We start from the raw sequence: 26,977 nt of genomic DNA on the forward strand, positions 1-26,977 counted from the left end.
CCATCTCCCCTGGGGGGGTGATTTCTCACTTTCTGTCTCTCTGTCTCTCTCTTTCTGGTGAGCGCATGTGTCCTGTAGCAAAAACCTCTCAAAAAAAAAAAAAAACCACTTTTGACCAAAGACAACAATTTCTCCAAAGCAAACTATCAATTCCTCTCCCAGACTCTAGAAAACTCAACATTTAAGTCACACTGATGAATTACTTTATAAACCAGATTCTCATCTCTTTATATTCCTTATAGAAATACAAGATCATATCTATTATCTTAGACTAGTGCAAGCTCCACTTTCTATCACTGGTACTACAAAGGTGGAAAATCTACTTAAATGCGAAACTGGAGTAGGAAGCAATTAAATACAGTATCAATGATCATTTTGCAGCATCTTATTCTCTAAAATCTTTATTCTGACATACTGCCTAACCATTTCTTTACACCACTCACCTGCTGCAAACCCTGTGTCCCAGATACAGGTACTTGCATAATGGTTTGACCTTGTCCACCAGGGACAGCCTGGACCATGATGGGTTGGCCAGTTGATGTGATTAACTGGCCTCCACTGACCTGTACCATTAATGGCTGCCCTTGGACCTAGAATGAAATAAAGAAGAACAATGAAATATGTAATACACAAAATGCTTTTTTTACCCAAAGGCAATCACTGAATAACTCAGCTGCCTTGCTAGAAGGAAAAAAGGCAGGAGACGAAAAAAATAAGTCTCAAGTTATCTTCTTCAAATATCTATACCTTTGACTCAATGCCAAGTTGAATACTTTAGGGTCAGATACAATGGAGTAGACCTAGTCTTTGAGAAGTCTCCACAGATGTAAGGCATTTATCATGAAGCATAGCCTAAGTCCATGACTAACATTTAATCCCAACATCAAAACTATTTGCCTTTTTAGACTAATATACAAGAATGACCTTTGGTGAAGGCTGGGGATGAGGCAATGAGAGACAGAGGCAATGGCAGTAATAAGGGTTGCAAATTCAAAATAAACTGGAGCAAGTAAACCAAACCATACCCAGCAATGACTCCAAGAGAGTGCATTACAAGCTGCTCCAAAAGGTTATATAGAGAACCCCTTCTCCCAATTAGCACAACTTTTATCCTCCTGACCTTATATGGAGACTCTGATAAGTTTGTTGTTTAAAAAGTCCATTAATAAAGACTTCCTGGAGACCAGCAATTGATGTAATGGCTATGTTGCTGGAATCACATGTAGTCAACCACGGTTCAAATCCTGGACCCAGTGGCTTAAACCCATGCCGGGTGTGTGTGCATGCATGCCCAAGATCCCGAAAGGAGAATGGAGAAGGGACTGCGGTGTGGCCATCCCCCTGGTTGGTGATTTCTTGCTTTCTGTCTCTGTCTTTCTGGTGAGCACAGGGGTCCTACAGCAAAAACCTCTCTCTCAAAAAAAGGGAAGAAAAAAAAGACTCCCTGAAAATATTCCCTGGTTAGCCTGCAATATCTGTGATGAAGTTCTCATGCTGAATCCAACAATACCTGCAGTTACTGTAGCTTTGTCAGAGGCAATGCTAATTATTACACAGAGCAGTCAAGTGCACAAATAGAATCTTCAACTTTCAAGCTCCTATGAATAAATGGACTACTCTAGTAGCCAGGTTACTTCAAGTGCTGTGACACCCTGAGTCCCAATATAAAAATACCTAGCTAGTAGACTGTTTTCTGAAAGCCCCAAACCAAGCCACTTCAAAAGCAAAATGGAGTGATGAACAGAATACCTATCGTCTATAAAACTTTCATTTCCAGATTTTATCTTCGTTTTGAACAATTACTTATAACAGAGCAAAATTATTCACATGATTAAAATATCACTTCTTTTTTTGCTTGTTTATTTGCTATAGGGCAAATGCACTCACTGGAGAGAGGGAGGGAAGAGAGAGAGAGAGCAAAAAAGGGAAAGTGCAAAAGCACTCCTCAGGGGAGATAACTACACTGCAAACCCTTCTCCACTCTTCTCTTGGGATTATGGGTGTGCATGCATACGTGCCAAATGTATTTTTCATGCTGTCGGGTCCAGGTCTTGGACGACACAGCCAGCCATGTGGAATCCAGCAGCCCTCACCACCATGCTACCTGGTTGGTCGTAAAATACTCATTCTTAATGTCAGTGAAAGTATGTTAAAATAATAGTCATTAGTTAAAAGATCAATCTGTCCTAGATAAGGTGGTTAGATAGTAAGGCTCTCCTAACACCTATACCACCAATGTATCAGAACCAACAGGAAGGTTCAAATTTTAGGTTTTATTAAACTTTCTGTTGAGAAACTCCACTTTAATTTTAGAACTTTACAGCTTGACTCTCTCATGCTTTCTCCTTTCCTTACTTCTCATTCTGATCAAATTCCCTTTGCTACAATAACATTTGCAAATGCTGTTATCAGGAAAGATTTATCAGAATACTTATTGCATGAATAACTGAAAGAACTATTTAAAATTCTTCCAAATATGAGACCAGCAGACAGTGCAGTGCTAGACTCCCATATGGCCAACCATGGTCCAACTCCCAGACCTGGTGGCTTGGAAACTAACGCTGGATGTGTATGTGTATGTGCCCAAGATCCTAGGAACAGAAAGAAGAGACTGCAGTATGGCCATTCCCTCTGGGGGGTGATTTCTCACTTTATCTCTCACTGTCACAGTCTGTTCATCTGTCTGTCTGTCTGTCTCTCTCTCTCCCTGGCAAGTGCAAGCGTCCTAAGACAAAAAACCTCTACAAAAAGAAAAAAACAAAAACAAAAACAAATAAACAAACAAAAATTCTCCAGAATGATGAGACCCCTAAAGGTTTGTACTATTTCTATAAAGAGTTTCCATTTCTGTTAATAAGTAGCAAATGTAGTTTTAAGATACAACTGTTTATTAACTTTTTGGTTCATCATTTTAATTTCTTCCCTCATTGACATGCAATATATGTACATGATAAACACTTTGAGACTCCAAAGAGCCCACTGTGTTTAAACATATGTATAATTACAAGGACACATGCATCAGACAAGAAGCCATACAGTTAAGAGCATGTTACATTCCCATTCCATAAGTAGTTAATGACAATCTCAAATACTGTTTTATATATCAAAAAGATGAAGCAAGCATGAAAAACATGAACAAGCTGTTGAACTCTGAGATCCAAGTACAGTTCAGGAATACCTATAAGCACTTTCTTTCAGCCTCATTTACATTCAGAATGGTCTATAAGTCATCGCAAAGCTACGGGGAGAGGTAGGGAGAGCAGGGACTAAAACATGAAATGAAATGATTACCATAAGAGGTAGTTAGCTGCAGAATGCTTAGCAGCAGCAGTAACAAAGTGAGATGCCAGTTTTACATTCTAGGTCCTGCTTTAAATCATTTCAAATTCTATGGAGGAAAAAAGACAGAATGCCCCAACTTCTTAAAAATATGGTTATTTTGGTCAAAGTAATCTCTAGACACAGAGAAGACTAGTGCTCCTATACCTATTTTAAAACAGGAACTGGTCAGATTATAATCATAATTTAGGATACCTGACTTGGCTATACGTAATGTTCAGGAACTGTATATATATGCATTGGTTAACCGAAAATTCTTATAGTGGCTCTAAGGTTTAAAGAAAGCGTATCCCACCTATGCCTAACCAAGAGGTGTATGGGGTAGTCACTGCAGACCTAGTAATAAGAGAGTTCACTATTTTCCCAGGAAACGCAGTGAAAAAGCAACAAGCGATCAACAAGATTCAGTGCTTCAAATACACCTTGCCAAGTGTAGTAATTATCTTGTGGTTGAGTTGTCCTTTACTAAAATAAAGCTAGCCTAGTTTATGTGTACATATATATTCATTCCCTTCTCTACTACACAAAGTCATATAATTTTATAATAAAATCAGATGACAGAGTATGAGCTTCAGGTATGTGCTAATGCCATTGTAAGAATTTCCTCCTGTCACCATATTGTTTCTTTCAGGCATTCCCAAAGACGCACGCTAGCCAAATGCAGTTTTCAGAAAACAGAGAGGTGGGTTGCTACATGACTTGGCGAGAAACATGAAACTGGCATCTTAAAAGCCTCAAAGACAAGTTAGCAGCATCAAAGGCATGCATCGACTTTGCCATTCCTACTTGAGATCCTAACACAAACAGCACCAGACATGAGGAGAGGAGAAGTTCATGCAGTGCTCACGCAGAATCAGAGAGGGCACCACTACCTGGAGGGTCTGGACCTGCTGGCCTGAGGCGGATGCCACCTGGGCCTCAGTCTGCAACTGGACTGCAGTGACACCGCCCTGCTGCTGAGAACAGGAACAGGAAGAGCTTGAATTGTGCCAGCAAGAAAATATATAGTTCAAGACATGAGATCACCTTACCTCTGTGGGGATGGAGGGAGTCTTTTTGCAAAAGCTCCACCCACACAGGATTTTCAGTAGTCTCCATATATCGACGCTGTTTTGTTGAAGGTAGCAGAATCAAAGGTTAACCCTCTGTCCCCAGAGTAGGCCTCAAAACACACTTTCTTCATTCAGAGAGGTCAAAATAGTTGTCATCATTAACACAAAAATTTGTAATGTAGTCCTTCCTTTCAGAAATAAGGTGATTCTTTAGCTTACACAATTATTTTAATATTCTCTTTAGATTCTCAAATGGGTTAAGGAGAACAAAATTATCACTTTTTAAAAGTCTTGAAGCTAAATAATTTCTGGGGCTTGTAATCACAAAGAAAAGTGCAACCAAATTCATCTTCATGCTCTTATGTCCCCAAACTAAGCCTTTCTACAAAAAGGGACTGCCTTAGAAGCAAGGTGTTCAGTGTCTCAACCTTATTTTTATATTCTCAAATGATAAGTTCTGACAAAACAAAAACCCACACTCCAGGAAACTGATCTGAATGCGGAGCCCTTCGTGGAAGCCCTTTCTCTAGAAGGCAGCTGAGGTGCAGCCTGTGGTGCAGGCAGTAGGGACACTGCTAGGGGATATGGGAGGTCATGTGAAAAGGTTCTGGGTTTGTGTCCAGGGTCTACTTGAACACACCGGCCACGACCGTGATCCTGAACGGTTGTAGGCTTCTGAGTAGAATCACGGCATGAAGAGCCTGACTCTCAAATGAAGGAAATAAGTAAACTAGATAAAAAACTAGAGAAGCCATAGCAGTTAAGGACTTTAAATAATCTCTTTTAATCAGGAGTAGCTCCTTTCTTTGATCATTAGATTGAAACAACTCATGATTGATACTTCCTCTGCCAACCCTACTAACTACTTCCTTGAATTACCATCTTGAAAACAAAACATTCCTGGGGCCAGCAAGTGTGGTGCAGTGCTACCATGGCTCTGCAATGATGAGCCCAGATGGGAAAGTGGTGGGTTCATGTCCCAAGGCCTTCCTGTAAATTCAAGGCACTCACGCATGCCCACCCGCAGGCTGGCTGTGGCTGTGAAGGATCACAGCGAGATGACCTTGTTAGGGGTGTGTCTCTCTCATGGAAGAAGTAAACTAAAACAAACAAACAAACAAACTAAAAAACCCAAGATATCAATCTTAGCTTAACATCAAAGAGAAGCATAATATATTCTCTTCTTCTAAGGGCAGAAACAGAGTAAAATTTTACTAAAACAAACCCAATTATAAAGCATCAGAAAATGTAATCTGTGTAGGAATTCAAGAAAACAATCTCTCTTAATTAGGAATAAACCAGCATCAAGGAATTCCTTTCTATTATGTGCTTATCCATAAGAATATCTGTCTAAACATTATCCTTATTAAACTGGAGCTTTTAAGAATAAGCACTGTGGTAGATCAAATCAAGAACAGTGGATTTCTTCAAAGCTATCTTGGCTTGTCTACTGTGGCCAAACCCTTACTAAATCACAAATTAGCTCAAATAAGGAGAGAAACAAGCAAATTGAATCCAGAAAAAAAGCAAAACTCCAACTTTCCATCTGAAAAACAGACTAGGTATTTTGTTTTAACTGGATAAAAGGAACAATTTTTATTGAATTATATTACACCAGGACCCCAGGAAAAGCAGATTCTAAAAGACCCCAGACAGGATAGAGCAATTCAGGACAAGCCATCAGACCAGTATCTCACAAGATCTAGCACCTCTCCAGTAATCCTCCGGAGTAACATATGAACCACTGCGTGGTGCTGCCATCAACTCCATCTATGTGAGGTATGAAGCAGTTTTATTTTCATACCTGCTGCTGAATCTGTCCAGCCTGCACGACAATCTGCTCTGTGGAACTGTTGCTATTTGCTGTGTACTGCTCCATGGCTCCTCCAAGTTAGAATCCCGTCCACAGTGAGCTGCACTCTGGAGACTCTAAAAGACCGTGAAGTGCACTCCTATTAGAAAAGTTGGAAAAGAAAACTAAAATGAGATGATCAATAAAGGCCTTGCCAGATTATTGATCTTGGTAACACCTAACACTTGTACTTTTAACTGCAACAAAACAGGCTAAGAAAACAGAAAATATATTGTTAACATTTTTAACTAGGATTACACAGCACAATCATAACATCGCAATGCTATTGTCTTGTTTTAAAAACGCTTTTAGTCATTTCTGATTGGCAACCTAACCTTTTAATACTAGAGCAATACTTGCAACTTAGAAATATACATTAAGCTACAATACCACTTTGCTACAAGGTCTATTTAACCATAATTTTTAGGTCTGTACCTGTAGTGCTTCACCAAATAAAAGATTCTTTAATTTGTAACACAGATTTGCTGCCTATAAAATATGTTACTCTGGTCTGCTACAATTTAAAACTTCAGAGTTTATTATTTAGTAGGCATATTACCCTAGACCTGAAGTCAAATATTTTGCTTATTAAAATCTCCATTAAGCAGGGCTAAGAAAGTTGTAATAAAGGTTTAGGAGTTTACATTTTAATCCTGAGCAAGGAATAAAAAGAAATTACACTAATAATGATGGTATTTATAAACTGGGTATCAGATTAACTTCTTAAATTTGAATATCTACTAGCATTTTGTTATACATCCCTTTATTATATAGTTTTAACTTTTTATTATTGCAGTTTTCAAGTATATAGGTACAGTGTAATGAATCTCTGTACCCATCACACAACTTCAAAGCCATGGCCTGTGTTATTTCATATATACCCCATCCCTGAATTACTTTGAAGAGAATCCTAGACACTGTATCACTCCAAAATTTTTTGAACACATGATGTCTACTTCTAAAGAGTAAGCACTAGTTTCCCGTTATCACTTTATCACAATAGTACTATCTCCCCACAGTTTTATTTTCTTTCCTTTTAATTTGCCAGGGGGCATATGTCCTTTCCAGAGAAAGGAGGACTCCCCCTACGGGGTATGGCCCACTGCAATCCTTCCTCCTTCATTTCTCTGTCCCTTCAGGTTTCTGGGCAGGCACACATGCACATGAGCCTGACATAGTTTCTCCTAAGCATCAGAGCTGGGGCTCAGGGATGTGGATTCCACATTCCAATGTACAGTGCTTAACTTCTGTGCTACGGGTTGCCAACCCAGTATCATTTTCTTTTTTAAAAAAAGAATTAATTTTATCTATTATTATTGTTATTTTAATTTTTGCTATAGGGCATGTGTGCTCACCAGAAAGAGACAAAGAGAAAATGAGAAAGCAAGCTACAATGTCCAGGACCCCAACCATGGTCGGCCATGTGGGAGTCCAGTGCCTTAACTAAGCACCATGCCATCTGCTGCCCCCCAATATAATTTTCAAACATACAGAAACTAATAAGTCTTTGATATCATCAAATATCCAGTCAAAACTCAAACCTACACTTCTCAGACACTTCATGAGTTGTTGTAGACTATCTTTTGAAATGACACAATTAGATAAACTTAAGTGGTATTTGAGAACCCCCCCCCTTTTTTTTGAGAGGTTTTTGCTATAGGGCGCATGCGCTTGCCAGATAGAGACAGAGAGACAGAAAGCGAGAAATCACCCCGCAGGGGGGATGGTCATGCTGCAATCCCTTCTCCTCCATTCTCCTCTCAGGATCTTGGGCACGCACGCACATGTGCCCGGTATGAGTTTTAAGCCACCGGGTCTGGGACGCGAACTGCGGTCGACTACATGGGAGTCCAGCGACATAGCCATTACGCTAACTGCTGGTTCCCGAGAACCCTACAAAAAGATTTCATTCAAATTAAAATTATATAAATTACTAAAGGGTAACCCATCTTGGAATATGGTCTGTGTATGGGGGGTGGGGGCAGAGATATATAATATATAAACAAACTATAGATAAAATTCTCCTCCCAATTTTTCTCCAGGCGTTTGCAAAATTATGTGTGCTGAGTTGCACATTATAGAGCAAGGTAAGGTTCCACTTCCCACAAATCCACACATGCTGCTGACGGCATTAATCACTTGTAATGTGTCCTAAAATTACACAAAGAACTAATCAAAATATACTCAATTGTATGTTCAAGTTCTCAGGAAATACACTGGTATCTAAAATTTACTTTGAAATGCATCAAAAATAAGACAAATTGAAGAATGAATGAGTGGAGATACGGGTAAATATCTGCAAAGCAAGCATGATAAAACATTAGTGGTAGACTCTTGAAGTGGTGAGTACACAGGTTTCACGCTCACTAAGCAAATTCCTAGCTATAATTTGGATTTACAAATATACTGACTAGCCAACAGGGAACAAATACAATCAGCAACAACACAAGTAAACTTGAGGGTTTTTTCTTCACTGTATACTGACCAAATTGTTTTCTCATTTTTCCATCTGTCTCTTCTGAATTAGTTAAGTGAATTCCAAAATTCTGGGTATAGTACAGAGAAATCAGGTTTTCAGCCAGATTAAATCTTTGCTTAGTCACTACCTTGTTCTTACCACACAACACATTCATATTCCTAAACTGATACAAGTAAGGTAACGATAAAATATATATGATTTCATTTACATGAAGCTCTGAAGACAATGGTAATTTAGAGACAGAAAATAGTATTGATCAGCAGTCCCTTGGAAAAGGAGAATGGAGGAAAGAGGGAGGTTAATTTGGATGGAGCATTACATTTTCACTGTGGTAGTGGTGGCACAGTCATATTTTACCAAAACTCGTCAAAATGTATACTTAAAATGATTACACTTTATGTCTAAACTATCTCTCAATATCAAGTTCATATATCTAATAAGAATTATGAAATGAATGTTTTCACTGAGGAGTCTCCGAAATAGTTCATAGAAAATGCATGTTATAGGGACCAGCAGTTGGCGTAATGGCTATGTAGTTGACTGCGTTTGGAGTTCTGGGTCCTGTGGCTTAAACTCACGCCAGGTATGTGTGCATGTGTGTCCAAGATCCTGTGAGGAGAATAGAGGAGAAGGGATTGCAGTGTGGTCATCCTCCCTGGGGGGGCGGGGTGTGTGATTTCTCTCTTTCTGTCTCTCTGTCTGTCTCTGTCTTTCTGGTGAGTGCACACACTCTATAGCAAAAACATCTCAAAAAAAGAAAAGAAAAGAAAATGCATGTTATAAAAAACAAGACTACATTTCAGAATTTTGTATCAAAATACACTGGTATTTTTATTTTAAAAAAATTTGGGGGGGTGGCGGCGGGTGGCATGGTGGTTAAAGATGCTGGATTCCCACATGGCTATGCTCTGCGTCCCAGACCTGGCAGCTTGCTTTCTCACTTTTTCTCTCTCTCGTCAAATTAAAATAAAATGAACAAATAAAGTTAAATAAAATAATTCTGCAAAACAACAACAAAAAACCCTAAGGGCTCCTGTGCTAGACAGAGAGGGAAAGTGAGAGACCACCTCCCAGGGGGCATGGCCACACCACACTCCATTCTAGATTTTGGGCATGGTATGCAGGCACATGTGCCCAGCGTGTTTTTTAGGCCACCAACAGCAGACCTGGCCATGGGGGATCCAGTGCCTTAACCTGGTGCCACCTGCTGGCCCCACTTACATTAACTTTTTATATTTCTTACTTGAATCTAGTTTGAGGCACTTATAAGGCTGACTCAATTTGATAAAAGCTCCTATCAGGGAAACATGAATTCTGCTAAAACTGAAGAACCAACATCAAGCACAAAGCTTATGTGGAAGAATGGTAAAACTGCTGATGCTCTACAAAAAAATGTGTTGGGGAAGCAGTCCCGTGAACTAGTGGTAGAGAGAGACAGATTATATATGCCAAGCGTGGTTTGAATCCAGGCCGAGGCTTAAAAAGCACACTGGGTGCATGTGCCCCAAATCCCAACAGGACGTAGAAATGGAGGAGAAAGGACTGCAGCACGATCACGCGCCATGGTGCGACGCTTCCCTTCTACCCCCTGGTAAATGCAAGTACTCTCTATAAAAAAAACGTCCTGGGGACAATGCCATGAAGAAATCAACAGTTTACGAAGGATAACTGGTTCAAAAAGAGATGAGGTGATGTAGGTCCTACTGCAGCAGATCATCCACGACAATTAGCCAAGGAAAAATTTAATCCTGCCGGTGCCCGAACTGAAGAGGACTGACGATTAACAGCAGAGAACAGCCAACACCACGGATATTTCAAATTGCTTCAGTTTACACATTTCTGACTGAAAAATTTAAGTTGGGCAAGTTTTCTGCTTGGTGGGTGCCAAATCAGTTGTGGCCCAGATCAGCAGTAGACAAGAAAAGAGCTTTTGATGGAAATTTCTCAAGATCCTGAAATATTCTTCAAAGACTTGTAATAGGAGATAATACACAGTTTTGCCAGTATGATTCAAAAAATGAAGTAAAATCAAAGCAGTGGCTACCAAAACGTGAAGTGGTCCAATCAAGGCAAAAAAGATGACCCTCAGTTCTCTAGGGATGGACTTACAGAAGAAGTATCTTCAACTTGATGGAGAAATAGTTTTTTTTTTTTTTTAATTTTCCATGAACTTTCTGAAGTTTCCCTTACATAATTTTTATACCTCCCCAGTCCCCAAGTCCCTTTCTTAAGAATTTTTTTCCTTTGGGGAACCAGCAGTTAGCATAATGGCTATGTCACTGGACTCCCACGTAGTCGACTGCGGTTTGCGTCCCGGACCCGGTGGCTTAGAACTCATGCCAGGCGCGTGTGCGTGCGTGCCCAAGATCCCGAGAGGAGAATGGAGGAGAAGGGATTGCGGCGTGACCATCCCCCCTGGGGGTGATTTCTCGCTTTCTGTCTCTTCGTCTCTTTCTCTCTGTCTGTCTGGCGAGCGCACGCGCCCTATAGCGAAAACTTCTCAAAAAAAAAAAAATTTTTTTTCCTTTGGCTAATTTCCAAAAATCTGCATTTTATAAGAAAAAATATGTAACTTAAAGCACATGTGAATGACTAATAATTGTAAGAGCATACAGATTTTCTGAACTAGTGAACCTGATAATACAAATGAATCAATTTGAGGACATTTAAATGCACTATACCTTAATGGGTAAAAAAGGAAGCAGCTCCAGGTTGAGTAGCAATCTTCTCTCCCGTTAACTAGGAGGTGATTCAGCTTGGAGCACATCGGGATTGCTAATGAGGAATGCTACAAACAACTGGCTTCAGGGAAGCCACAGGTTCCTACCTGTGAGTTTCAGCCAGCAGAACTGCAATGCAATCTGACATGGCTTTCCTTAAATGCCTCTCTGCCCAAGATTAAGTTAGCCAGATTAAGTCTAACTCCTGTTTCTAACACAATGTTTTGAATGTTTTTACCTCAGAGAAAAAGAATGGATGTTTGTTTATTCTGGCCAGTATGAAAATTCCTTTCCTACAGCATCTCTGCCTTGCCATTTCAAGGTGCAGACTGAAATTTAGCCAACCATTAAGGAACCCATTTTATGTGGGCCTATACACAGCTTAGACTGTAAAATGTAACTTCCAGGAACTAAACTACAAACATATAAAAAGAGCTCTGGGACCCGCAGATGGTGTAATGGTTACATTGCTGGACTCCCACATAGTTGACTGCGGTTTGAGCCCCAGACCTGGTGGCTTAAAACTCAGGCCAGGCACATGTGAATGTGTGCCCAAAATCCCAAGGAGAGAATAGAAGAGAAGGGATTGCGGTGTGGCCACCACCCGGAGGGAGTCATTTCTTGCTTCCTGTCTCTCTGTTTCTCAAGAGCTCTGATTACCACATTTGACAATCAGCACTAGGCAAAGACTAGAAAGGTAGCTTTGATTTTTTTTTTGACCACACCCATAGTAGGAAACACAATTTTTTATGACAACGCAACACACACACAACACAAAAAATACATGTATCTGAAACAAAGGGTTCATGAAACAGTGTAAGACCCACTTTCACATTTTCTATTATAAAAAGCTGTTAGTAGTGGGCCACTAAACGTATTTCACAACTCAACAAAAGGGTCCTCATCTGTGTGTGGCAGATTAGATTAAATAGCAAAGGGCTGTCCAGTTTCTCCATCATCCTACAGGGGTTTCTGAACTGAAGCTTCCTAATTCATTCCTCTCCACTAATGATGTGCCATCCAATGTTCTCACAGTTCTTAGAAATAAACTCTGATGGGTGCTGGCTGGTGGCATGGTGGTTAAGGTGTTGGACTCCCAGATGGCCAACCATGGTTCGAGTCCTAGACCTGGTGGCTTGCTTTCTCTCTCCTCTAGTCAAATGAGAAAAAAACCAAAAACAAACAAAAAACCACATATATATATATATATACACACACACACACACACACACACACATATAATTAATTGAAAAAAAAGAAACTGATGAAGAACCTAACTTTAAATCATCTTTTTTGGGGGGGGGTGAGAACAAAGATTTCAGGCTGGGAATAAATCAAGGACTTCTTTAGAAAAAGGTACCATGTGAACTTATCTTAGGTGTAAGATGGATTTACTTGTGTGATGACGTGGTAGGGTGCGAGTACTCCAAATGGAGACCATAAAAACAGGACGGAAATATTTCAGCACACGAACAGTAGTCTAAAAAGGCCTCACAGTCTTACAGACGATAGGCCACATCACTGTTCACTCAAAATACCAGGAAAAGAAATTCTTCTGCAGACAGGTGGGCTCTACAGGCACTTAACAAAAAAGTGACTACACTATAACTGTTTCTTAGAAAGTTGTCTAGTAAAGTATTTGTTAGTTTTGTGACCAAATGTACTTCTCCTTTTTTCAGTTTGCGCTTGCCAGAAACAGAGAGGAAGTGAGAAAACACCTCCCCCCGGAGTGTGGGGGGGTGGTCATGATGCAATCCTTCCTCCTCTATTTATCCTCTCACAATTTTGGGCAGGCGCACATATGCACCTGCTATGATTTTCAAGCTACTGGGTCTGGGACTTAAACTGCATAGTCTATCACGTGAGATTTAGCAGCCTTAACCACCATGCCACTTGCTGGCCATATAACCCATTTTTAAATATCAAAGTTAAAACATCTAATCCAAACGCAAATATAAATGTTTTTAAAAATGCCTAAGCCATGCTGCTTCATCTACTACTGTGGATAATGTAGTGATTAAATAAATCTAGAAAAATGATTTAATCAACAATGAAAAAGTCTTAAAAAATGAAAACAGGGCCTGCCCTGTGGTAGAGTGGTTAAGGGGGCTTCATCCCTTATGTCGGTTCAAATCCTGACCCCAGTGGCTTGAAAAACAAGTTGGACATGAATGTGAACTCCTAAAATCCACACAGGATGGAGGAATGGAGGAGAGACTACAGTATGATCACATCCCAATTGGGGATTTTTTTTTTTTCTTTCTCTCTCTGGAGCACACATGCCTTCTGGAAATTAAAGGAAAACAAAAACAAAAAAAAAAAAGATAAAAACAAAACTGTTCCCCAAAGATTTAGTAGTGACAAAAGCACTGGGCTGGGAGTCTTCTAAAACTTACTAGTTGCACGATTTTGGGAAATGTGATGTAAAAATAATGGGTATTACATTATTACATTATTGGAGACCTACTCTATGTACCAGGAACTGCACTAGATGCTTCAATGAGTAAAAACGTATAGGCTTTTAGCAGAAAACGCTCCTTTTCTTTCCTAAAAGACATCGCCCACTATTAAAAGCAAAAACTTTTTTTTAATCTTAAAAAAAAATATATATACACATATATAATACACACATATATGTATTTATATATATCCCAAATCCTTTCTACCTGAATCTCCAGACAAAATTACTTCTTTCAAAAAATTCCTTAGTAAGATAAATAGATATTTTGGACAACTAAGCTTTCCCAGCCTAGAATCTCAAGGCTACTGCCCACTTACTGTCCCATATTTCCACTTCAAAACACACCAATTTGGTGCCTCTGTACATCCTTTTTCTCTCTGAGAGCAATGCTCTTCCATTTTCCTGGTCTTCAGAAAACCCATCATCCGTAAAGGCCAATCAAAAGTGTGGCGGGGGTCCTCATCTGTGTGTGGCAGATTAGATTAAATAGCAAAGGGCTGTCCAGTTTCTCCATCATCCTACAGGGGTTTCTGAACTGAAGCTTCCTAATTCATTCCTCTCCACTAATGATGTGCCATCCAATGTTCTCACAGTTCTTAGAAATAAACTCTGATGGGTGCTGGCTGGTGGCATGGTGGTTAAGGTGTTGGACTCCCAGATGGCCAACCATGGTTCGAGTCCTAGACCTGGTGGCTTGCTTTCTCTCTCCTCTAGTCAAATGAGAAAAAAACCAAAAACAAACAAAAAACCACATATATATATATATATACACACACACACACACACACACACACATATAATTAATTGAAAAAAAAGAAACTGATGAAGAACCTAACTTTAAATCATCTTTTTGGGGGGGGGGTGAGAACAAAGATTTCAGGCTGGGAATAAATCAAGGACTTCTTTAGAAAAAGGTACCATGTGAACTTATCTTAGGTGTAAGATGGATTTACTTGTGTGATGACGTGGTAGGGTGCGAGTACTCCAAATGGAGACCATAAAAACAGGACGGAAATATTTCAGCACACGAACAGTAGTCTAAAAAGGCCTCACAGTCTTACAGACGATAGGCCACATCACTGTTCACTCAAAATACCAGGAAAAGAAATTCTTCTGCAGACAGGTGGGCTCTACAGGCACTTAACAAAAAAGTGACTACACTATAACTGTTTCTTAGAAAGTTGTCTAGTAAAGTATTTGTTAGTTTTGTGACCAAATGTACTTCTCCTTTTTTCAGTTTGCGCTTGCCAGAAACAGAGAGGAAGTGAGAAAACACCTCCCCCCGGAGTGTGGGGGGGTGGTCATGATGCAATCCTTCCTCCTCTATTTATCCTCTCACAATTTTGGGCAGGCGCACATATGCACCTGCTATGATTTTCAAGCTACTGGGTCTGGGACTTAAACTGCATAGTCTATCACGTGAGATTTAGCAGCCTTAACCACCATGCCACTTGCTGGCCATATAACCCATTTTTAAATATCAAAGTTAAAACATCTAATCCAAACGCAAATATAAATGTTTTTAAAAATGCCTAAGCCATGCTGCTTCATCTACTACTGTGGATAATGTAGTGATTAAATAAATCTAGAAAAATGATTTAATCAACAATGAAAAAGGCTTAAAAAATGAAAACAGGGCCTGCCCTGTGGTAGAGTGGTTAAGGGGGCTTCATCCCTTATGTCGGTTCAAATCCTGACCCCAGTGGCTTTAAAAACAAGTTGGACATGAATGTGCACTCCTAGTTGGACATGAATGTGAACTCCTAAAATCCACACAGGATGGAGGAATGGAGGAGAGACTACAGTATGATCACATCCCAATTGGGGATTTTTTTTTTTTCTTTCTCTCTCTGGAGCACACATGCCTTCTGGAAATTAAAGGAAAACAAAAACAAAAAAAAAAAAGATAAAAACAAAACTGTTCCCCAAAGATTTAGTAGTGACAAAAGCACTGGGCTGGGAGTCTTCTAAAACTTACTAGTTGCACGATTTTGGGAAATGTGATGTAAAAATAATGGGTATTACATTATTACATTATTGGAGACCTACTCTATGTACCAGGAACTGCACTAGATGCTTCAATGAGTAAAAACGTATAGGCTTTTAGCAGAAAACGCTCCTTTTCTTTCCTAAAAGACATCGCCCACTATTAAAAGCAAAAACTTTTTTTTAATCTTAAAAAAAAATATATATACACATATATAATACACACATATATGTATTTATATATATCCCAAATCCTTTCTACCTGAATCTCCAGACAAAATTACTTCTTTCAAAAAATTCCTTAGTAAGATAAATAGATATTTTGGACAACTAAGCTTTCCCAGCCTAGAATCTCAAGGCTACTGCCCACTTACTGTCCCATATTTCCACTTCAAAACACACCAATTTGGTGCCTCTGTACATCCTTTTTCTCTCTGAGAGCAATGCTCTTCCATTTTCCTGGTCTTCAGAAAACCCATCATCCGTAAAGGCCAATCAAAAGTGTGGCGGTTTTCACCGAGGCTGGTGCTGGTTCATGCATCAGTGTTTTTACAGGACTGAACCTGCCCTTTTGCAGCAGGTTTTGTATAGCTAATTAATTAGCCATACATCGGTCAATCTCAACCAGACAGAAACTGTTCTTGTTTCAGACTACCCACTCCTTCCCAGCACACAGATGACACCTAGCACACACGAATACTGCTGGACGATTAGTTGCCAATGGAGATTTCCTACCATCCTAAGGAAACCCCCACAACACTGTTAAGTTTCCAAACATATACTGAGAAAACATTAACAGTGGATTAGAAAATACATCAGAAAAAATAAACCAAGAGATGTGCAGACCGAACTAAGGAGTCAAGCCTAACATGCCCAAGGTAAAAAGAAAGAAAACTAGAACGTTCCCAAGAGAAGGAAGAGTTCACAGAACGAGCAATGGATAAGACCAACAATATTAACAGCAATTTGTGCAGCTTCCGTGTAAAAGAACGCGCAGGTCTGTGGACCTTTTAGCAGTGAGGTTCCAGGAATCGAACGGGCTGGCCTTATAGCCAGGGCAAGAAAGCAAGACCGCTTGGTTGGGCTCCAAGATCGAGGTGTGCTATTCTGCCCCGGCGAGCGGGGCGGGCGGGAAGGAGAGGAAATGACGAGCCAAAGGGGGTGGTAACGGCGCCGGGCTGAGACCCGGGCCCAGGGAGCTGGGAGGAGGGGCGCGTCCGGGCAGGGGGGAGTGGGCAAAGCAACGGACCCCCTCCCCCGACCAGGGAGACGGCGGGGGCGGGCCCGCGGCGCTCCGAGGCGGAGGCGGGCGCGCTCTGCCCGCCACACTTGAGCCCTCTGGCCGCGGCGCACATCTTCCCCGGGCCTCCCTGCCGACCCGGATGAGCTGCAGAGGGGTAGGGGACGCAGGCCCCGCGGGAGATTTCCCTTCCCGAGGGCGGGAGCGTGGAGACTGCAAGCACAGGTTTAAGTGTGAGGCTGGAACAACCAGAAGGAAACCGCCGAGGCCCAGGGCACGCGTGTGTGTACCTGAGTGTAGGGGCGGTCGAGGCAGGCAAGCCCACCATCCCCGAGCCCCGGGCCTGACAACCTGGGCCTAAGGGTCGAGGGGACGCTAACCCAACTGGCACTGGCACTCCGCAAGGACCGGGACCCCGAGGTGCCCGCTCCCTGGCGCGCCATCCCCGCGCGAGGCGGCCCCTGCAGGCCTCGGCCGGGAGTGCCCCAAGGCGCTCGCAGGCTCCAGGCCGGGGCTGCCGGCCGCCCGGCTCGGCTGTGCTCAGGAAGACTCCCCGGGCTCGACGGGCGCCTGGGCCTCTCCTGAGTGGTCAGCGAGACCCGCCAATCGGGGCGCTGGGGCCGGCTCTGGGCCGCTGGATATTGGCTCCTCACACTCACCGTGCCTCGCTCCCCCGGTTCGCTGCCCGCGCTGATTGGCTCCAGTACCGGACCCCGAAACCCAATCAGAGGCGCTGCCGCCGCCACTGCCGCTGCCTCGCAAAATGGCGAACCCGAACAAAGGGGAATCGGGCCTCCCTCCAACCGCCTCTGCGCAGGCGCTGCTGAGGCCACGCCCTCTAACCGGGGTCTGGGCTAGGTTCCCTCCCCCCTTGGAAGAGCACCGCGCAGGCGTCCCCTGAAGCCACGCCCACACCCCTGATTTGCCACCACCTCTGGGCGAAGGATTACGCAGGCGCTTTCGAGACGCGCCGGACCACCTCACGCACCATCCTGAGCACAGAACCACGCAGGCGCTAACTGCCCCGTTTGCCAACAGTCCACACCCTTCTAAGCAGCCACTAGGATACACCCCTGGGGCTAGTGCGCAAGCGCCGCTCTCCCAACTCGCGGTCGGCGGTCTCGTGACGCGTGCCCGGGACGCGGCGGGAGACCGCGGGGATTACAGCCGGAAGTTCGGCGCCCATCACCAAAGAGTGCGAGTTAGGCTGGCTAGCTAGAGGGGCTCGTTTCCGTCCCGCCGCCGGGCGGGGGCGGCCATCTTAGGTGCATGCAATTAAGGGCTGTGGCGGGATTGGCCCCGCTCTGGGCTCGTCCGCTGCTCCCCGCCTACCAGGGCCAGATCCGGAGCCCTTCCCCGCGGGGCGGGGACCGCACTGCCGCCGACTCCTTTCCAGGTGAAAGGTGACCCTGGTACGTTGGGGCTCGAGCGGGGGGCCCCGCGACTGACACTACGCCCTCGCTGGCCCACCCCAGGGTAGGAGACAGGATGGGCGGCTTCTTTACACTTTCCTTCCCCGCTCCCTGGACGAGGGGGCGAACCTTCGTGGAGAGGCCGCCTTCCCACCCCGCCGCCGGCGGCTCAGCACGCCCCTGCTCTGTACACACGGTGGCTGCGGCTTAACGGGACCGCGGCCAAGCCCCTCCTGTTTTCCTTCTAAGCCAAACCCACTGGGGAAATACTTTCCGCGTCGTGCAGAGAAAAAAGAGACTGCCCTCGATCTGCCTTGCTGGAGAGCGGGCTGCAGAAAGCAGGCGGCGCGTCTTAGCTCTGCCTGTGCTTCCTCGCGGCATGAGAGCAGGTTTAGGCGATCTCCGAATCGAGGGATTCTTTATTTTCCTTGTTCCAGAAAAGTTTTGTGCTACCTCCTAGAGGCTGAACGAAACCACATTCATTGATAAACGTTGGGGAAAACACTTAGTAGTGGTCAGGGCCAACTAAATATAATACTGATATATTCAGGCTGCCTAATAGAATTTTTATTTTCTTTTTCCCTTCTTATAGCTAAAGAGACACTTTAATTCTGGAAATAGCGACTTAATATCATGGCCAGCAGCCTTAATGAAGACCCAGAAGGCAGCAGAGTGCGTAACAACTATTAACTTATTGGTGAACAGAACTTAAGGATAATTGGCAAAAGCATAGACACTGTTTCATTAAATCAGTAATTCAAATGCCCCCCCCCACACACACACACCAACTGATTTACTTAGGCAAAGCTAATATAATTCTGGGCACGGAATATCCATTTCTCCTTTTCCAGGTGCTTTAATTTGTTATACTTACATCTTAAATGCTGAAAATTTGACTTTACATTACATTTCAGGAGAGGTGGAGAAGCAATAGGTGGGAAATAAAAGCAAGGAAAACGCCAAAAATAGCTCAGTGTTTTTCTATATCTAGTAAAGCATTTTATTTTCTTTTGTGCATTTTAGATCACTTATGTGAAAGGAGATCTTTTTGCGTGTCCCAAGACAGACTCTTTAGCCCACTGTATCAGTGAGGATTGTCGCATGGGTGCTGGGATAGCTGTCCTCTTCAAGAAGAAATTTGGAGGGGTGCAGGAACTATTAAATCAACGTGAGTTTTGCCCTGGTTAAAGCATCTTTTGGTCTTGTGTTATACTTTAATTATTAGCATCCAAAGATGAAATTCCTAACTCTTTGAGTGCTGTTAACTCTTAAATTTTCCTCCACAGGAATGGCCATTAGTTTGGGCCCTTATCACAACAAATCAGAATTTAAAAAGTTTCTAATTTCTTTTTTCCTTTATCATTAACCTTTAGTTATATATAGTATTTTTCTACTTCTCTGAAACCATTAATAAGTCTGATGTGTTTAGCAAAGTCCACAGGTATTAATTTGGTATTCAAAATCCTGTACTAGCAATATCCTTATTCTTCAAAAAGGAGTTTAGAAGCCTCTTTCTTACAGGTCCTTCCCATCACTTTCTATCCATGACTTCGAATCAGAGATGTGCATTAGAATCTTGCAGAGCTTCTGAAACAATTTCTCAGACTGCATTCCAGGCTTACTAATTCAGTGTTCACTGTGATTCTGGTCCCAGCCGTGAGAAAAGCAATTTCTTAGTGCTTTGTATCGTAGGTATTTGTAAAGATGATACATCTAGATTTAAATTCCTTAATAATTAAGAACTTTTTAATGAATCTGTGCCATTCATAATGCTTAACAAAACTCTATGTAAAAAGATCATTATTAAATGAAAACATGTTAAGTAAAAATGTATACTCCAAAATAATTTCAAGGCAATAATTAATTAGTTAATTAATGTTGCTGTAGGGTACATATGCTTGCCAGAGACAGAGAGAAAGAATGGGAGAGTGAGAAATCTCCCCCTGGCAGGGGATGGTCATGCCAGAGTCCCTTTTTCTCCATTCTTCTCTCAGGATTTTGGGCATGCATGCACATGAACTGGTGTGGTTTCAAGTCACCAGGTCTGGGACTCGAACTGCAGATTGGCCATGTGGGTTTCAGCACCTACACACACACACACACACTCACAGTCTATCTCCTGGCTGGCCCTAACATTATTTATTTATTTATCTTAATAGATTTTTGCTATAGGACACATGCACTCACTGGAGAGACAGAGAAAGTGAGAAATCATCCCCTGGGGGGATGGCCTTGCAGCAATTCCTTCTCCATCTTCCTCTGGGGATCTTGGGCATGCACGTGCACACAGCCGACAGGAGTTTTAAACTGTCCAGTCTGGGACTCAAACGTTGGGTATGTGGGAGTCCAGCAACGTAATCATCTTGCCGTCTGCTGATCCTCACGGTAAAATTTTTTAAGTGGATAAATGAGGGCAGGAAAGATGATGGGGTGTGAGGAAACATGATTGTAAGAAAACGAAATTAGGACAACAGTATGTGGGAAGGCTGATTAGTAACAAATGTTCTTAGATTTCTTAACAGTCGAAAATTCTAGATCTGAGATAAACTCAGATCAGTAAAGATTAAAAGATCAAAGAATGAAAGTCAGTGTTTTTTTTTGTTTGTTTTTTACTTTCTACTATTAAATAACTGTTTTTCTCAGAAAAGAAATCTGGAGAAGTGGCTGTTCTGAAGAGAGATGGGCGCTATATATATTACTTGGTAAGATGGGACCAGTTCTTGAAACATCCTCAAGATTGATGAACAAGTGGGCTGCACTGCATTGTTCTTGATTGCAGTGCTCCTTGTTAGACAACAAGATTTCCCAAAAGTTGCCATCTCATGATAGCTCAGGTTCAGTTGGGTTAGGAAGAAGCATGAGGCTGACCACAGGCTCTGTGGGCAAGAGGACTATGCCATTCACTGCAGAACTGAATTCTAAGACTTGCTTCCCATTTTTAATTCTGTCCCACTCATAGTGAGATTGAAATAATAATGTTTCAAGAGCTTCTCCCAAGGGATTTTTCTTACTCTTCCCTATTAAATGCAGTACCAAGTCTTACCCAGCTCCTGTCCTGCCTCCTGCCTGAATGTGGCATTCTCCAACTGTCCAAGGGTGTTTCCTAAGTGATGGTTGTGGGTGACCTCCAGCCAACCTGATAGAAGTGTGCTCTAGATAGCAAACTGATGAGGGTGCCCTTTTAAATTCTTAAAGTTGGTGTGACTTCTAGTGTTTTTATTTTAGACCACTATCTGTTTCTCACTATTTTACAGAGAAACTAGCAAGCACAGTTCCAAAATAAATAGAAACTTGGGGATTTTCAGGTGGTGTGTGTTCTTCCTTATTCAAGAGAGGCAGCTTATCTCTTACAAGTGACAAAAACTTTGACCTCCCTTGCTTAAAGCGGTTGGCAATAGGCACAACCAGCTAATCTCACGGGCTTCCTTGGGAAAGCATGGTTACTGTATGGCAGAGTCTGGATTTCTCATTCCCTAGTTTGTGAGTTCTGAGGGCCTCCCATAACCTTGTGGAAAGGGCAGTATGACACTTGTACTAGTCTATGCAAATGCACTTCCATTACCAGGATGTTGGGGAATTGTGATGGCATTTTTGTTGGCTGTTGTTTTAGGCTAATGAAAATTTGAATCTTTCTTTGTGTTCAGATTACAAAGAAAAGGGCTTCGCACAAGCCAACTTATGAAAACTTACGGATGAGTTTAGAGGCCATGAAGACCCATTGTCTGAAGAATGGAGTCACTGACCTCTCCATGCCCAGGCAAGGAAATCCCAGGGTCCTAAATGAAGCTTTAATTGGTTGGCGGTGCTTATTGTTTTATCCAAAATAAATAACTTAAGACTTTATTTCAAAATACAGCTTTAAAGATGAAGAAATTTCAAAATTTTGTAAAATCACCAGTAAACCAGTTATCTGACCTTAGACCAAAGCATAGCCATTTTCTGGCTTGAGGTGAATAAACCAGGAAAATTAAAATGATATACACACCTGCCTCAGCTTTAGTGGGGAGGAACTATTGCCGATTGGTCCCACTTGTTGAATTTCTGGCATCCTCTGCAGGAAGCATGGCCTCTATTCCTGAAGCATTGTGAGCTAAAGAACCAAGACTGAGCAGTTGTGGTTTCCCTCTTGGGCTTTTTCTCATCCTAGTAGTTCAGTTCAGCTCTTACCATGCATATAGGTTTGTTCCAGCTCCACGTTACTTTGTGGCTATAGTGTCATTATATCTCAGTGGTCTTTAATATGTTTATGGCTTATGTATCAGAAACAATTTTTAAATCCCAGTTCAAGGACTTAATTTTCATATTGTGATGTGAAATTAGCACTGTTAAGCCTCCCTTTTTTCCTCTAGGAATGTTGATAATAAAGTAATATTTTAGAAGAAAGGAGCCAGGTCGTTGAGTTTTAAGGGCCAGTTGAGATTTTTCACTTTACTGTTGCAGAGACTTTACTTCTGGGTGACAACTAGCTGGGCATTTCTCAACATTCCATCTTAACTTCATTTTTTGTAGTCAAAAAATCCTGTGCTTTGTCCCTCTTTTTATCTTTAATCTTACATTACCTACGTACATTTTAAAATTTTATTTTAGTCTCTTTGTTTCATGAGAGAGAAAGGCCCAGATACTGAAATAGGGACTCCTGACGGTTTTATCATGGCATAGTCAACCTTCCAGCCAGCCGGGATCACTGATGTAGCTGCAGGTGTGCCTGGCACGTTCAGGTTGACCCAGGAACTGAACCTAGGACTTTCCCGTGTGGCTCCAGTATTGCACAGCAGTGCTCTACTGCTTGTGCCACCATACTGGGCCTACACATGTATTTAAGAAATACCAATCCTTTCCCATCCCCCCACAGCCAGTTTTCATCATAAAAGGATAGTCCCCTGTTAAACTCATGGTAGAGTTATAGTTATCTAAGTGTAGCATGAAGTAATTAGAAAGTAGTGTTTTTTGTTTCCCCAAGAATTATTTTATTTTATTTATTTTTAATTTTGACCAGAGAGGGACAGAGAAAGCAAGCCACCAGGTCTGGGACTTAATCCACTGTCAGCCATGTGAGAGTCCAGCATCCTTAACCACCACGCTACCTGCCAGCCCCGAGTAGTATGATCTTAGGTAAAGAGAAATGACAACTGTGGGATGTTAGGACTCCCTAGGAATGGTTGTGGATGACTCTCAAAAGAACATCCGGATGCCCACCTGCCTATGAGACCAGATAACTTGTTTCTATGCTTTGCGTGAATTCAGCCTAAAGGAAGAGGGAAAGGACCATTTCCTGTATGCCTTTATCACAACCAATGGAGATCTTTTGTCTTTCAGGATTGGGTGTGGTCTTGATCGTCTGCAGTGGGAAAATGTATCTGCAATTATTGAGGAGGTATTTGAAGCAACAGACATCAGAATTACTGTGTATACCCTCTGAACAGATGAACATTTTGGATATGTCCATGTTCTACTGTATCATTCCTGTTGGGCCATAGGACTGGGCAAACTGACCTCAAAGTGGGCAAGAAAATTTCATGCAAGATAGTCTGTTTCACAAGCCAGACTTGGGTTGCTATATGTCAGTGTTTGGACTGGGACCCTGGAAAGAGGGATTGTTTGGGATATGCCATTGTGTTTGTTTGTTTTTGCAGGAAAGCAAGGAGTAAGTGGCCTGATACTAGGCAGGGAAACCAGATGGTTTCCTCTGTGACCTCTTGTTTTGCTCCAGTATACTACCTGATTTGTTTGGTTGGCCACTAGGTGGCAGCATTGATTCTACTTCTCTGCTTTTTAAGAGAAATTTCGGGAAGGATGAAGATGTGAGTGAGTTTACGTATCTTGTTTGTACACTTAATTCGGTGTTATCGTTCATGTCATCAAATTCAACCTAGGAGAGAATTTTGGATTATTTCTTTATTTTAATTACAAAATTGAGTCCTACATTGTTAAGGAATTTGCTGACAGAAATGGAAAAATAAATCTTTTTCTTGGGGTTCAATGAAGTTCTGTGCTCATTTTTTGTGTTGTTTTGGGTTTGGGTAATGGAAGATTCGCCTGTAACTTAATTTTTTTTTTTTTTTGGAAGGGGTTTTTGCTCTAGGGGGCGGCTCGCCAGACAGACACAGAGAGACATAGAGACAGAAAGCAAGAAATCACCCCCCAGGGGGATGGCCACGCCACAATCCCTTCTCCTCCATTCTCCTCTTGGGATCTTGGGCATGCACGCACACGCGCCCGGCATGAGTTTTAAGCCACAGGGTCCGGGACTCGAGCCACGGTCGACTATGTGAGAGTCCAGCGACATAGCCATTACGCTAACTGCTGGTCCCTGTAACTTAATTTTGAAAAGTCACACAGAGATGCAGTGGGACTAGCAAGGTGAAGAAACACAGTGAACATAAGTGGACAAGAACTATGGATCAACATAGTCAAAAGGCAGGTTTTTAGAATCTCCATGGTGAACTCTTCTGACCACTGTATGGTTACTGTGACTGAATCTATCTGGATTTAATCATAAAACAAATGGAATAACATGTTAAGTGATTAGAAGAGTGTTTAGCACAAAGTAGTGACTCAGTAAATCAGTGGTTCACGATCAAATCCATGTGCATCTTTTAAAAATTCAAGGCCACTTCCTCTCAAAAAATTCTAATTTGGTGGCAGGATAGAATGGCCAGGTTTCTTTGTGTTTTTAACCTTAGAAAATTCTGATGTACAACCAACTGGCATATCAAGGACACTGCGGTAAATATTAGTCCCCTTTTCTTTCCAGCTAAGAGGACAAGTACTCTCTTGTTTTGTGGTGGGTTCGTGGATTTAGCCAGTGGTTCAGTATTAGCCCTATTGGGCATTTTTCCCCTTAATGTGATGTTGAGATTTAAAACAGCCAGACTTACTGATTTTCTCCTTAGGGTGAGCCCTGAGTGTGTCACAGGACTTGCTGCTTTCCCTAAAGTAAATGAACAGCTGGCCTTTAGAAAGGTCTTGTTGAAACACCAGGAAAGCACTGGTTAAATATACTCTTCGTACTTTAGACTTGTGCTCTTATCACATTTCAGCCTGATAGGAGGCAGCAGTTTCAAAAGGTATTTCATGCTAATATCTCCATTTGGAGCAGAGGGGTTCTCTGTTGTTGGAGGAGGAGCAATGCAAGGGCAAGTTCAGTATCAAATTGTTATACTGAGGCTTTCCTTGAAACTTCGCTTCAGTCTAAATAAAGTAAAATTGAAGAGAAAAAAAGGGAGAGACTCTAAATACACAGATTGAGTGAAATGAAAAGAGTGAGATGATAAAAGGAAACCTAAAGAATTAAGGTATTTTGCTTAACTACAAATACTTTTTTTTTTTTTTTGGAGAGGTTTTCGCTATAGGGTGCGTGCACTTGCCAGACAGAAGGAGAGAGCTAGACAGAAAGCGAGAAATCACCCCCCGCGGGGGATGGTCACACCACAATCCCTTTTCCTCCATTCTTCTTTCGGGATCTTGGGCACGCATGCACACGCTCCCGGCATGAGTTTTAAGCCACTGGGTCTGGGACGCGAACTGCGGTCGACTACGTGGGAGCCCAGCGACATAGCCATTACGCTAACTGCTGGTCCCCCACTGCAAATACATTTTAACACTTGGATCAAAACAGTGGTTTTCTAGGCTTCCTCCATCTTTAAAAGTTCTGTGGTTGCACCAGCCTATAGCTTGGTGATTAAGGCAGCTGGGTCCCACATGGCTGACCTTGTGATTTGGGTCTTGGACCTGGAAGCTTAAAAACCATGCTGGGCACATTTGTGTGCCTGCCTAAAATCTTAAAAGGAGGGGAAAATGGAGGAGAAGGGATTGTGATGTGACCGTGTCCCATGGGGAGGGGGCATGCTTTTTCTCTTTCCACTCCTCTCTTCTGTCTCTTGTGAGCATATGTACTCTCTGGCAAAATTAAAAAAAAAAATTGCAGTTAAATTTTTCATAGAGTATGAACCTTGATTCTTTAATAAAACCAACCAGGACTGGCTGTGAGTTGAATTCTAGACACAGCAGCAGTGTGATAAAGTGCTTCGTCATTTGCAGATAGTCTTGGGGTCAAATTCCTATGACTTATCACACTTGAAGCCTGGGGAGAGGAGACATGCCCTGATAATCAGAATAAACATATTGTTCCTGGAAACCTCGTTACAGTTTGGCAAACACCCAGAAATTCACATGTGAAATTTTGCTTTCACACAGGGTGCAAACCTTTTAAGAAAAGAGACTTGACATCACCTTGCTATTATCAACTACCACATACTGAATATTCTTACATGATGTGTATCTGTTGAACTCCTCCTTTGCACCTGTTTTCCTTTAATCAAGAAGCTAATTGCTCATTAATTAGCAATTGGGATATAGCTACCTTATGACAGATTTCTCGTGGATTTGATTCCACCTTATGCCATTTTCCTTGTCTTCAGAGAAGGAAATATATGT

General features: G+C 42.1%; 2 protein-coding genes across 13 annotated transcripts in view; one reads left to right on the forward strand and one right to left on the reverse strand.

Annotated features, from left to right (window-relative positions):
- NFYA (nuclear transcription factor Y subunit alpha) overlaps positions 1 to 18,689 on the reverse strand; it is a 34,149-nt gene extending 15,460 nt beyond the window's left edge. For 2 of the 10 annotated variants that reach the window (XM_006148597.3, XM_006148593.3), the window contains exons 1-4: positions 17,789 to 17,878; positions 6,196 to 6,343; positions 4,209 to 4,295; positions 444 to 590 (exon numbers count right to left, since the gene is read on the reverse strand). In XM_006148597.3, coding sequence (XP_006148659.1) covers positions 444 to 590; positions 4,209 to 4,295; positions 6,196 to 6,270 — 309 coding nt within the window. In that variant the 5' untranslated portion in view covers positions 6,271 to 6,343; positions 17,789 to 17,878. Of the gene's footprint in view, positions 1 to 443; positions 591 to 4,208; positions 4,296 to 6,195; positions 6,344 to 11,403; positions 11,931 to 17,419; positions 17,670 to 17,788; positions 17,879 to 18,670 lie in introns of those variants that run through there. The other 8 variants (XM_006148599.3, XM_006148598.3, XM_014587854.2 and 5 more) reach the window with 7 other exon arrangements.
- On the forward strand, positions 17,913 to 24,525 carry OARD1 (O-acyl-ADP-ribose deacylase 1). Of its 3 annotated transcripts, none has more exons than XM_006148601.3 (6): positions 17,913 to 18,525; positions 19,134 to 19,213; positions 19,565 to 19,709; positions 21,185 to 21,243; positions 22,186 to 22,298; positions 23,858 to 24,525. In XM_006148601.3, the coding sequence occupies exons 2-6, from the start codon at positions 19,175 to 19,177 to the stop codon at positions 23,958 to 23,960; spliced, it is 459 nt and encodes a 152-aa protein (XP_006148663.1). In that variant the 5' UTR covers positions 17,913 to 18,525; positions 19,134 to 19,174; the 3' UTR covers positions 23,961 to 24,525. The 3 variants fall into 3 exon arrangements, with proteins under 3 accessions (XP_006148663.1, XP_006148662.1, XP_006148664.1); XM_006148600.3 differs by having other exon boundaries at positions 17,915 to 18,541; XM_006148602.3 differs by lacking the exon at positions 17,913 to 18,525 and adding an exon at positions 18,791 to 18,930.
- The last annotated feature ends 2,452 nt before the right edge of the window (positions 24,526 to 26,977 follow it).

Source organism: Tupaia chinensis, unplaced genomic scaffold (assembly GCF_000334495.1).
Source record: "Tupaia chinensis unplaced genomic scaffold, TupChi_1.0 Scaffold000238_1, whole genome shotgun sequence".
Taxonomy (NCBI): domain Eukaryota; kingdom Metazoa; phylum Chordata; class Mammalia; order Scandentia; family Tupaiidae; genus Tupaia; species Tupaia belangeri.

What these genes read in the sequence shown, in the direction of transcription:
- OARD1 (XM_006148601.3), top strand. Translation starts at nt 19,175, where the DNA reads ATGGCCAGCAGCCTTAATGAAGACCCAGAAGGCAGCAGA. An exon ending in AAGACCCAGAAGGCAGCAGA is followed by an intron (nt 19,214 to 19,564) that starts GTGCGTAACAAC and finishes TGTGCATTTTAG; the next exon opens with ATCACTTATGTGAAAGGAGA. An exon ending in ACTGACCTCTCCATGCCCAG is followed by an intron (nt 22,299 to 23,857) that starts GCAAGGAAATCC and finishes TTTGTCTTTCAG; the next exon opens with GATTGGGTGTGGTCTTGATC.